Raw genomic sequence first — 13032 nt, 5'->3', positions numbered from 1 at the left:
AAAAAATCTCACTTGTGTTATTGCCACTCAAAACTGACTGGAGACCATAATTATATAGTAATTTATTAAATAATTTGTGAAATGAATGTACTATATTTAATTTCAATAATGTTTTTCTTTAATATTTGGTGTTTTGATTTCATCCTAAATGAACAATACCAGAGGGTTAAACAGAGTTTATGTAGCTATTAAAACTCAAAGACCAAACTATAAGGACATACAAAACTAAAAAGTAGAATAATAAAGTTTATTTACATACTTTTAATTATGTGCAATGTAAAATAGGTTCTCTACATTTGGCCTGGTTAGTATTTATCAAGGAAAACATTGTTTGCGGCTGATTTTTGTTTCTTTTAACACTCTGATATAAATAATTATGTACAAATTTGATTAGTTCAGATGATTAATATCTAACCAGGCTCGTTTCTACAAATCTACATATTAGTGATATCGCTGATGCTGAAGTTGTCCCAGTTATTCCTCATCACATATAAGAGAAATGTTCCTTTGTCATCACCTTTCATCTTTTGAGTCAGTGTGACTTTTGCTCATCATTCAGACGCTGTTTGCTTCGGGGATGCTCTCTTGAGATTACTATTTTTCCACTAGTATTGTTTTTCATGTGTAATTTTGACCACAGACATATCTCTGCCCTCAGCTCTCTTCTGGTATCCCGTTTCATCATAAAAAGCGAGCGTCTCTCAGGCGTTGAAGAGTTCAGCTGAGGAGTTGTAGATGGAGTTGACTCTCTGTATGTAACTTGCATAGGGTTCCACCTCTTCAACATCAGCGGGCTTCATACACACAGACATATGCTTCAGTGAGCCACACAAAACACTTTTACAATGGATGCACACCGTATCATTGAAAATTACACCCTATATAGTGAATAATGGAGTTTGGTGTAGTATAAAATCAGGGTTTGATAAAGACCTCTTACCTGGGGTGGTTTGTCTTCAGCTGGTGTTGAGATTTTGGATTTGCAGCAAAGCATCTTCAGTGCACTAAAAAGATGCAATGCAAATACAAACAGATATCGAATTAGTCTATTAATTAGTCATCATAATATGAAAAGAAATTCAGTTCAACAGCAGTGCAGTAAAACATCCCACCTTAAGTCGCTGAGCTTTCTGCGTAGTGTGTAAACCACGGCCAGAGATACAAGAATAAAACAAACAGAACCAACTGATATGGCCATAATTCCCCATGGAAATGGGGATTGCATTTGGTTTAATACACCTGAAAAAAAGAGATTTATTTACTTTGTAATATAATAAATGTTAAAATGCAATGGTAATATAATTAACGTTACAATGCAATGTAGACACAACAAAAAGGAAAAAATATAAAGTCTGTAATATTACCAAAACTGATTCCTTTTTTTTTTTTTTAAATACAAACTACTTGTGAGTTTGAATGTGAGAACTGTATGTGTTTATTCACTTTCTATGTTTTGTGCTATCCAATAAACACAATTTTTCCTCAATATTTCATCAGAGTTTTTCTTAAAATATTGGCAAAATATTTTGACCCTGTGGACATTTAGAAAGTAACCTTGAAAAAAAAGAACACTTTTCACACTCTCACTAGTTTATTCATTATTAAAATTAACATTATATCAACAGTGTATATACATGAATTATGTCCTTTTTTCCTCAAAAACTTCTCAAATCATGTATTGTGTAAAAAAAACTTTTCAAATCATGTATTGTGTAAAATACCTTGATTTTTATTTTTATATATAATATTTACATTGATTTGTTTTCTTTTCTTTACATAATATAATCTCATATTACATATTAAACTGTTAACTGACACAGTTGTCTCCTTGGTAAATAAGTACACTGACTTTTGAAAAAAAGTTTTAGGGGGGAAATTGTCGGTCATCATAGAAAGCTTAAAGAAGTTTCATAGTTTAAGATTGAAAATTTGACCAGGTGGAATACCATCAAATCTATACATAAAATGTATTAGAAAAGCAGCAAAATAAATGACAACATTTTGGTTAAAAAAAGAAGCTAATCTAGGAAATCTGATTTATAAAAAATCAACCTCTATTGGACATAAAAGTACCTGGAGCTGAAGAAACAACCAAACCAATTTACTACCAATCCTCTTATAAAATAACTTCTCTGTTCCATTTGAAATACAGTGTTCCTACCTGTTGTGAGATTAAGTGTGCTCTTCTGCTGAACAAAGCCGGACTCGGAGGTGTATGTGGCCACACAGGTGAGCTCACTGATGTTGACTGATGTCAGATCAGGCAGATATACTCGATTCTTTATCATAAAAAACCTGCCAAGATTCTCAACAGAGCTGATACTGGAGGAAAAGTTTATGGCAGGTTCCCAAAGAAGAGTGGGTGCTTTCTGTTTAAATATGGAGTTACAGACAGCAATCCTTTGACTGTTTTCACTGTACAGCTGGGTGGAAACGTTGGTAACTAAAAACAAAGAACTCTAATTTAATTCATCAGTATGATATCAGTATAATACGGTATGGTATGGTTTCCTCGTTAGCTCTAAATACTATTTGCGTGCATATGTGTGTGTACCTACTTAACCATATTGTGGGGACAAAATTGTACCCAAAAGTGAGCTAAACCTGACAAAATCTCCAAAATCCTCCCTTTGGGGATGTCCTCATTTATAAAATTGGTATAAAATTTTTGAATTGTAACAATGCAGAAGGTTTTCTGTGAGGGGTAGAGTTAGGGTGTGGGTTAGGATTAGCTTATATATCTGTATATAAAAGCAATAGAAGTCTATGTAATGTCCCCATTTAGATAGCTAAGTAAATGTGTGTGTGAGTGTGAGTGTGCTTGTGTGTGTGTGCAATGAATTTAAGTCATCAGTAGTTCATGACTACAGTGGAACACTGAGAGACATAACTAGTCTATCACTGAATGTATGAACCTAGGTAACATCATACAATGTAATTATAATTGTGATGACATTTTCACAATTTTGCAATAGCTTTACAATGTTTGTACTCACCGCTTACAGACACGTTTGCCAAATAGCTTCCTGCTTTATACGATACATCACAAGAATAAAATCCTTCATCTTCTATTGAAATCTTAGGAATGACTAAGTAAACTCCATCTGAGGTGTTGTACAGCCTCTTTCCATCTTTACATTTGTCGTCCAGCTTGGGAGACAAACCAAGCCAACATTTTCTGTCTTGCAGGCTGATGTTCCAGACGATATAAATTAATTCATTCCAGTTGATATCAGTGGCATTGCCACACTGTAAAATCACATCACTGCCTGGAATAAAGGTCTGCTCTTTGAAATCTGCAGAAAAATAAATAAATTATTTAATAATTGTAAAAAATTTGAATAAATATTGGATTAGAGTAAAAAGTCTGTTTAAACTAAAACTAACTAAAACTAAAAACTAACAAATATATAAACTACTTTTTTTTTTTGCGTTTGACACTTTGAGGTAAATTATGAACATATAATTCAAATACAATAAAATGTGTTATAATAATAGGTGTGAAACATTTTGTAATTTTTTTCCCCTCTATACACTAAACTTATCTCTCCCTGCCATGCCAGACTAGTTTTATCCTTTGGTGTGTCATTTCCTTCTTTAACCCTAAAATAGTTTCAACATACACAGCAGCTCTATTCTGACAATAGATGTAACACAGTTGGCACTTTCCATCAAAACAGTTCACTATATAATGTTAATGTTATTTTGGTAACACTTTACAATATGGTTCATTAGTTAATGTTAATTAATGCATTAACTAATATATTTGTTACAGTGTTTATTAGTCTTTGTTAATATTAATTAATAAAAGTACATTGTTAGTTCATGTTAGCTCAGGTCCATTAATTAATATTAGCAGATAAAACTTTGGATTTTAATCATGTACGGTATTAGTAAATGTTGAAATTAATATGAACTGAGATATTTTCATATACTAAGATCTTTTATTTTCATTGTTAGTTCATGTTAAACAATTTAGTTAACTAATGTTAACAAATGGAAACTTTTTTTTGGATAACCATATTAGATGGGGTATTATCTCCACATGAAAAGCAGCTAGTTTAAAAAAAAATTGAATGTACGTAAAATGGTGATTCTATAAAAAGGTATAAACAATATGGCAATTGTTTTCTCAAGGTCAAGCGCATGCTTTCACTGACCATTGGTTAAAAATGGATTTTATAATAATTTCTGTTCTTATTTTGTACCCTATTCATAAAAATAGCAGTTTTTAAATAAATAAATACATAAATAAAAGTGTATGTTGTCTGACCTGTCAGTTGTTTAATCGCAGAATCTTTATTCTGATGAGATGCAGTGGCTTGATCTCCTAGGACAGTTAGTGGCACAGCGTGTTAGTAACAGGTTAATGTGAGCCTCAGCACAATGAAACACAATCATTCACTCGAGTGAGATTTCCAGTTCATTTCCATTACACAAAAGTGTGAGATATTAAAGTTTTAGTAGTAGCTTCTATTACATTTACTGGTCAAAATGTCTCGTTAATGTTAGTCAAAGGTGTACAGTTTTGCCCAAAGATTAGACAAAGATTTATTTTCATTATTGTAGCACAAGATGAATGCACCCTGATTCTGAAGAACATGGAGTTTGAACACCTGGCCTAAAGCAACGGCTTCCATACCACATTAAACAGCATTATTGTCAACATTTACAACACAAATGTCATTTAGTTCCATGCCAACTGCTCTAAGGTCTTGTTCTAGATTTACAGTTTCTTTTCAGAAGCATCTGTCAGCCTCAAAAACCTCAGCAACTCATCTCCCCCTAAGAATCCCCCCAGAGAGGAAGAGCGCTTCGTCATGGCATCTCCTCTCGAAATAGCAACAAACACAGATAGAAACAAACACAAAACCATCACATGCACGTGAGAGAACAGATTTCTCATCCACCATAAATACCCTTGCAGTCTAAGTGGAAAAGTATAAAAATAGATTTTCCCCACATGAGCGACAGTTACTAGGTCATAAAGATTTACTTGACACTTTCAATATACTTTAACTGACTGATTTAAACAATGCCAAGATTTTAACCATAAAGCTAATAGCCCAAAAAAGTACTTTTTAGGCATTTTAGGACACTACGAAATTCCATTAGAAATAGACAATAGACAAAAAGCATCGATTCCAGACAAAGATGATGTTAAATCAGAAGGCCAAATCATCCACGTACAAAGAGTAGTACTAAAGACTATCTTAGAGTACTAAAGAGTACTAATGAGAATACAATATTAAAAAGTATGTAAACTCACCTCTTGTCTGACTTCTTGCCATAAAGATACTTAGGAGAACAATCACCGTCAAAGTCCAACTATTCGCCATCGCTACAAATCTTCGGTCAGACTTCACTTCTCTGACCTTTAAATGTTGTTTATCTCTATACTCACAGGTTATTCACCCTTCTATGCACTTGAAGAAAACGTATTTTCAAAGCACCATTCTCAAAAGCGATTCTGAAATGTCATGTATTCTTTTTCCGTACTATCAATTTAGATTTAGACTGACTTTATCCAAGTCTTGAGGATAAAGTATAACGCATGCTGATTTGTGGAGTTTCAAATGTTTTTCACATCTGCTTATCTCTCTATCAAACTTCACTCATTGTCTTTCACTTGCCTGAGTTCTCCTCCTTTTGTTTCCTTCAGCAGTGTGACGTTGTTGTACACTCCTCCATTTAAAAAAAAATATAATTTCATATCTTCTCCCACATGAAAATGCTGACTTCCTGTCTTGGTAACCACGGCTGTCATGTGAGAGAGCTTTCATAGTGCAAGAAGATTGCAGTTTGGCAGTGTGTGATGTATTGATGGCGATATTTATTGGTTAATTTTGTTGTTTTATTTAGATGGTAGAATGATGAGACTAACATGACCTTATAACCCTCATCTCAAATCGATGAATAAGGCTGTTTTGATCGTTTTTGTAAATTCTTTACTATGTTAGAAAAATGTCAAGTAGGGGATCACCAGAAAGTCACGCGCACAAAATAAAGGTTGATCAGGACATTTTTACCCTAAAGGGGTTAATTTTCGAAAATTACAGTCTGGTTATACATTATTAAGCTAATTACACAGCTACAGCTTCAGAAATATATAACCAAATACATATGTGGACATGTAATACTGATCTGAGTTTCAATTATTTTATTGTCATATGTCATATGTCACCTTCACTATGTCCACCAATCGACTGACCAAAATTTCCAATAACAGCATGGGAGCTGAGTGGAGTTCTGATCATATGTGTACATTATGCAGAATTTTTGGAACCAGTTTGAACTTTTGCAAATGTTGAAATATTTGTGATCACCAGACCAGTTATGAACTGTGTTCTCAAAAAATTTTTTAAAAAATACATAAATAAATAAAATTATCAATATTTCTCCACTAAATCATTAACCTTTAAACACTACTTCTGTAAAACGAGCAGTTATGAATCATTATGTCTATAATAATTATTTTATAATTGTTAAATAATGATTTACATGGATTAGCCATAGAAAACCTACTGTTTTTTCCTTCAGACATACTGGCGGTCAATTGTTTTGTTTGGATATATGCATGTTCATTATTCATTCGTTAGGATTAAGTGGAGGGCAACGGCTGTTTCATTACCGATTTGAACGTTTTGTTCGACGACTCATGCGATAGGGGGGGCGAAATGCGACAGTCGTATGTACAGTGGGTACGGAAAGTATTCAGACCCCCTTAAATTATTAATGAGGAAAAAAAATTTACTTAAATGATTTTAGCAAATGGCTGCAATATAACAAAGAGTGAAAAATTTAAGGGGGTCTGAATACTTTCCGTACCCACTGTAAATGTCAGAGAAAGCATAAAGACGCTTTAGGTTACAGATTTCAGTAAGAAAAATAGCCCATTTCAACAAAGAAAACAAACGACTTAGCAATGACAGTATTAAAAATGGGTTTGTGTGCATTTGTGTCTCTCACCGTTTCTTGTTCTTTTTGAGCCATCCAAGGTTTTATGTTTATGATAAAATGAGTATAGAAGCCCTCCAAGGCCATTTTTATCTATCTGTAGTTAAGCTTTTGAGATGTATAAGATGGCACCAATTTGTGTGAAAATAACAGAGTGAGAACATCAAGTGATGCAAGAGACATTAAAATAGTGTTGGTATGTTGCAATGGCCAACATTGAAATATCCAGTGTAATTTGCAGAAAACTCTTTGATTTTTCAATCAAATCAAAATCCAGTATTCCAGAGACCAATGTGATAAATCAAGAAAAACAATCAAAAAGCTAATGGAAGGGTATTAAAGGCATAGTTCACAAAAAAAAGTATTGTGTCATCATTTACTCACCCCCATGTTGCTCCAAACCCGTCATTGTGTGGAACACAACAGCAGATATTTTGGCTGTTTATGCCCATACAATTAAAGTCAATGGGGTCCAAAACAACATTGGAATAAAGAAGACATTTTTCATAAATATAGTTTTTTTCCCCCACACTGAAAATATAAATATATTTTTTATTCAACGTACTGTGGAGTAAATAAATACATAACTTTACTCATTTCAGTATTTTTCATATCTCAGTAGGCCGAATTTGGCCAATTCTCAAGTTTAGGCATACAATTATGTAAGTGAATTTCAGTTGCTGGACAATTTTTGCATGATAAATGGGTTATGAAAAATAGCACAGTCAGTTCATTCTTGTGCAGATGTTGTGCATAGTTCAGACAGATGCAGTCACACAGGATGTGGTTAGCCATGCCCCCCTCCAATCACATATGGATACTAGCCGTTGTCAGATCAAATGTGTGTTGGTGTGGTGAGATGTCTGATGAAGCGCTACAGATTACAAAAAGCACATACTCTTTGCAATCTGCAATGCAATCAGAAATGACCTTTTTCTGCTGACATATAACAAAACCTTCATTAGCAACACCTTCCCCTCATATAAACACCCTACAGTTCTTGACAGTTCTTTGTTTACCTCTCTGCTGACTTTACTGCATTAACTTAAAAAAGAACTTGAACCAAACCACTTGAAGATCTTGTGAGGCCAGTATGCCCTATGTTTACACAATGAAAAAAAAATCCACTTATTAATAGTGGGGTTATTATTAGTTTGAGAATGAGTTGGCAGCAGCTGGCTGAGGGAGTTAAAATGGGAATCATTTTAAAGGAAACAAATGTGAGACCAATAGGCCTTTATGCATTTTAATGTGGTTTTCCTCATCTCAGACCTGAATGAACAACTGTGGTCTTCTAGGGTCTTCTATGTGTCAGTGTGGTGGTTTTTAGTTTGAGCTTGGTTTTGATTGCCACACAAGATACAATGGAATATTATGTGTATAATCAAAACAATATCAATGTTGGAGATGTATTAGGTTGTACACATGTACTGAGAATACTTTATTAAAAATAAAATATTTCGTCTGATTGCCATAATACTGTACGAGTGGGAGCAACTCACATCTGTACAGTCTGAGGAACTTTCCCAGAAATCACCTGTGCTAAAGTGGGCCAGAGGAAAAATGTATTGCTCAGAGGCTGCTCTCTCATAGTTCACATTTATATTTAAATACCCTCGTCCAAAGCTTCCAAATGGGGGTTTTCACAGTGATTCAACAGAAGAACCATTTTAGGTTCCCCAAATAACGTCTTAGTGATCAGTTACTAAAAGAACCATTTCCTAAGGCTCTTCACACTGCACTTACTCCAAGTTATGGTTGTTCTAAACCCCTCTTTATAAAACGGATAGTTCCGGTCTTTGATTCTGATTGGTTGAGCTGTGTTCGAAGTTGTTGTAAATTACTCAACAAATGTATGCCTTTGACCTCATTACATCAGTATTGCCGCAGCTCCATTTATTATGTATTTCAGAAAAATTAACTGTTCGTAAAATGGTGTGTATTGACGTCTTTCTGCGGTTAAAACAAGATACCTTCTGATGTTCATTCATGTTTATTTAGTAAAGTGGAAGATATGATCGGTTCACATGCTGCTTGAACTGAGGCGCTACAGCGATCTATCACGACACATTAAAGAGCCTGAAAAAGGGTAGTACCAAAGCCATAGCTGGGGTTTGTGGGGCCCCGGTGCAGGTTGTACCCGTGGGCCCTGTTTGAAATAATGTAAATAGCACAAAAAATAAATAGAACAAACATAAATCAAACATAAATTTCTATCACATTCAACCACAGTGTTACGTTTTGATGGATGACAACTGTAATGGAGATGTAGACGATTAGGCTACAGTGACATACAGGAGTCGTACATTATTAGACATGCGTGAGTCCGTTATTATTAGTGTGCAAACAAACAGACTGTGCATGTGCATGTGCGCTCTCTAATAGCTCTCTGCACGAGCACATTTCAGTATGGTTGCATGTCTGGCAAGTGTTTTATAATGAACACTCACTGAAGAAGCATGTTTTATAGGAGTTTGCAATAGTCAGTGGTGTTTAAACATATGGGCATCAACACTCACTCTGAGAGGAACTGTTAACTGATTATGTTGAGCCGCCTTCAGATCACCACATTCGACAAATTCAGAATGTTTTTATTTGCTTTTTTGTGTTTTGCTCTGTTTAAGGATTCTGAATGGATCCGTATGTATTTATACATACAGTCAGGCAACTCCGTGTGGTCCTGTTTGGTTTTGCAGCTTGACTTGTAGTTATAGAAAATGATCTAGAAAATGTAAAAAAAAATTTCCTCACAGTTTTTGCTGTTGTACTGTATACATAAATTGTGAATTATGAAAATTATTATTTTTTTATCTTGAAAAATTCTTGCAGAAAAAATAGTTCTGTGAGAAGCATCCTCAAACTTAATTTTGAACTTGGTAAAACAATTATCTTTATTTAAAATGTTTTAATCTTAATATTTTTGCTGGCCTCTGGCAGTAGGTTGAAACTGCTGTGGAGGCCCCTCACACTGCCGTAGGCTCCTATAATTATCACCACGTTTCACCCCACTAGCGACGGCCCTGGGTATTACACACTAAAGAGGACAAAAAGGGGTAAAAACAAATTCAGAAAAATCACTGAAAAAAACATTACTGGGCTAGTTTTGGATAGCAATTGGGCTGTTTTTTTTTGGCAACCCTGTCCCCGTCAAAGAAACTCATGCAGAAATGTTGATGTGTAGAGGGAATATTATTTAAAAGTTTTCTGTTTCAGGTATGGTAAAGTATGTTCATCGGGTTATGCTGTTTAATGTTGCTTCTTATATAATCAAACTCACGCTTTGCCACAAACCGGTCTGGTTTAAACTATGAGAGTACCCTACTGAGATATAATCTGATGTATGTGCATGAGGAAATATCAAGTATTTAAAAAAAAAAGAATAAATAAAATGAAAAATAACATGAGAACAGTTCCATCTAGTTTGATTTGTACAGATAAGGCATTTGAAGCAAAAGCAGAATGGTCTGACTTTAGCTCTGTGAAATTATGCTACATAGTGTAAAACTACATAAAATCACACAGACTGAACGCAATTTCACTCTATGACAGCAGGTGGCTCTTATGAACCAGCAGCGATATAGCGTTTTCTTGGTTACTGCTGAAACTTGGGCACTGCACTTATAAACGCTAGGCCTACTTCTATATGCATTATACAGAGGCAAGATGAAAAGAAAATACCATCTAAACTTTTCTGAAGACAGTCAGTTCCCCTCTGTGATACATTCACATAAACCCACCACCCCCAAATGTATGGTGATTTGTTTAAAACTGTAACATTTTATCATCATCATCATATTTTTAACCAGCTCAAGGTGCATTGTTACATCCCTAGCGGTGATATATGTATAGGTGTAAACAACGGCCTTCAGCTGGTCTAAATTAACTGTAATCCACAGCTTCTTGGGAAAGATTGCTTTATTATAAAACCAAAATTTTCAGCCCTTGATTATAATTGGTTCAGCAGTGGCGCAGGAATACTGATGTGAGCTCAAAGGTGTATGTTTATAGAGTAATTTACAAAGGCTTTGAACGTGGCTCAACCGATCAGACTCAAGGACCGGAACTATCTATATTATAAGAAATGATACACACTTGTGATTTAGAAGCAGGGTTATGAAACCTGCACCGAAGCCGAGCTAGAACCGTGTTTGCAAACCCTGCATTACGGTTCCCAATGTGTACAGGCTGCAAAAATAAGAGGATGCACATGTCATTAGGTCGTGCTGCATTCGTCCAATCAATGACACTGACACTGCAAATATGCAAATAAGAACGCTAACCCGGGGTTTAAGAAAGTACAGTGTGATCTGTCAGTTTATGAATACCCAGGATTGATTGTTAATCATGGGGAAATTATGAGCCGTGTGAAACGAGAAGATAGATAACACTGGATTCTGTTTATCTGGGTTTTAGAATTTCAAGTGATGAAAGTGTGAAGAATATGTAATTAATCTGAAATACCTTTTTCTCTACCTTTTGTCCAATATAATGATTCCATGGATGTTAAATTCTTCATAGAACCACAGAGGCCAATAAAGAACCACTGTTTTAAGACTGTATTAGTTTTATAATGAATAGTACAGTAAATGAACATAGCAATGAAATTAATATGGATAGCAGCTATGATCATTTGGTCCTGGAAGAATTTGATGAGCTCATATTTCAATAAAGGACTTTTAAATGCAGACTTTGATATCTTGGCAACTCTCATTACAGTAATTTTTTGAAACATGGGAAATATTCTGAAGCAGGAGTTTGAATTCTCAAACATGAGGCATTAATATGCTTTATTATATTTAATGTAATGTGTTGAATAAATAAATGTTTGTTGGTAACTCTGCTGTGTTTCTCTCTGAACACCCACACAAACACATTTAATGTGTGCAAACTTAAGAACGCAAGCCACAAATAAACAATCCACTAAAATGTTACTGTGAAGGCTGTGTCATTTACGGCAAATCAGATCATCTGCGGCGAAATGCAGTGTAATGGAGGAACATGAGGTACTTTCGGTTGCTGTGCGAATGCGTGAGCATGTATCTCACCACCTCTTTGCTTCACTGCTTAGCACGAGAACAGACAAGTGCCGCCATTAGAGTCGAACACTTCTCTGCCACCAGTGGTTGGAAGCAGTTGCAGGCTAACCTAACCACATGCTGTTAAAAAACAACCGCAAGTTTATTGTTCTCACACCAGTGATTATTCTGAAATTGTGTCATGTTAATAAGTCATTGAGTTCACTATGTTTGAGGATGTGTTAGAAAATTGAGGGTGTTCCCATAAAAACACAAAGGAGATCAATGTAGTATCTCATCTATGGATATTATATACTACAGTATTAAATATATACTAAATACTATAGTATTAAAAGAGATCTCAACAATGTCACAAACTGTACTCTGCTATGAACATTTTAACCTTCTAACACATTACTATTACAGTAAACAGAAGGTTCAAGTCTCCTGAACTACATGACAAACAACCAGAGTAATACAAGTTTCCTCTGAATCAAGATATACAGTATAGCCTATAAATGTTAGCTACTTCGGTATGATTCAGACAGCATGATTTTTGAATTTTCATGATATGCAGAAAGTTTAACTTCATCACATTAATAAAAATACTACAGTAGGATGTCACAGAAACACACTGTCACATCCAGAGAACAGGACAAATTAGAAACCAATAGCAAAAGTCAATAGTAATAAAAACAACAGTGAAAGAAAATAAGACTTGGATTTCATAGAACGTCAAAACTTCACAAAGCTAAATGATACACAAGCTATTTTGCAAAGCGGAAGTAAGCTATTTTCTGTGAATGTGCGAGTATTCTCATTCATTAGCATCTTCAGGTAAAAGCAAATTACGGGCTCAATATTGTTTTGGTGTCCTCTGTTGACTAGAAACGTGCACTGCAAGCGCTGTTTTTTAAACTGAGATATCACCCCTAGGGTGAAAGAATCATATCTAAAACTGAGAGTTTAGAATGTCATTTTGTAACATAATTAGATTATATGTCATATTTAAGCAATATCACACAATTAAGAGTGCTGTTGTAGCTAATATCAGCATGAT

At 34.7% G+C, this 13032-nt stretch overlaps 1 protein-coding gene across 1 annotated transcript; it reads right to left on the bottom strand.

The window, feature by feature from the left end:
• Nucleotides 1-290: 290 nt before the first annotated feature.
• Nucleotides 291-5604, bottom strand: LOC107715902 (cell surface glycoprotein CD200 receptor 1-like). The gene is made up of 7 exons (XM_016522156.1): nt 5270-5604; nt 4274-4330; nt 2997-3296; nt 2162-2443; nt 1113-1239; nt 941-1004; nt 291-794 (listed from the first exon to the last, which is right to left on the bottom strand). The coding sequence occupies exons 1-7, from the start codon at nt 5337-5339 to the stop codon at nt 702-704; spliced, it is 993 nt and encodes a 330-aa protein (XP_016377642.1). The 5' UTR covers nt 5340-5604; the 3' UTR covers nt 291-701.
• Between the last annotated feature and the right edge of the window lie 7428 nt (nt 5605-13032).

This window comes from Sinocyclocheilus rhinocerous, unplaced genomic scaffold (assembly GCF_001515625.1).
Source record: "Sinocyclocheilus rhinocerous isolate Xijiao unplaced genomic scaffold, SAMN03320098_v1.1 scaffold600, whole genome shotgun sequence".
Lineage (NCBI taxonomy): Eukaryota > Metazoa > Chordata > Actinopteri > Cypriniformes > Cyprinidae > Sinocyclocheilus > Sinocyclocheilus rhinocerous.
The sequence above is the reverse complement of the archived record's forward strand: the minus strand, read 5'-3'. Positions and strand labels throughout refer to the sequence as shown.

Coding starts and splice junctions, on each gene's coding strand:
- LOC107715902 (XM_016522156.1), bottom strand. CDS start 5,339: ATGGCGAATAGTTGGACTTTGACGGTGATTGTTCTCCTAAGTATCTTT. Junction 1,240..2,161: donor CACACTTAATCTCACAACAG/GTAGGAACACTG, acceptor TCTTTTTTTCAG/GTGTATTAAACCAAATGCAA. Junction 1,005..1,112: donor AGAAAGCTCAGCGACTTAAG/GTGGGATGTTTT, acceptor GCATCTTTTTAG/TGCACTGAAGATGCTTTGCT.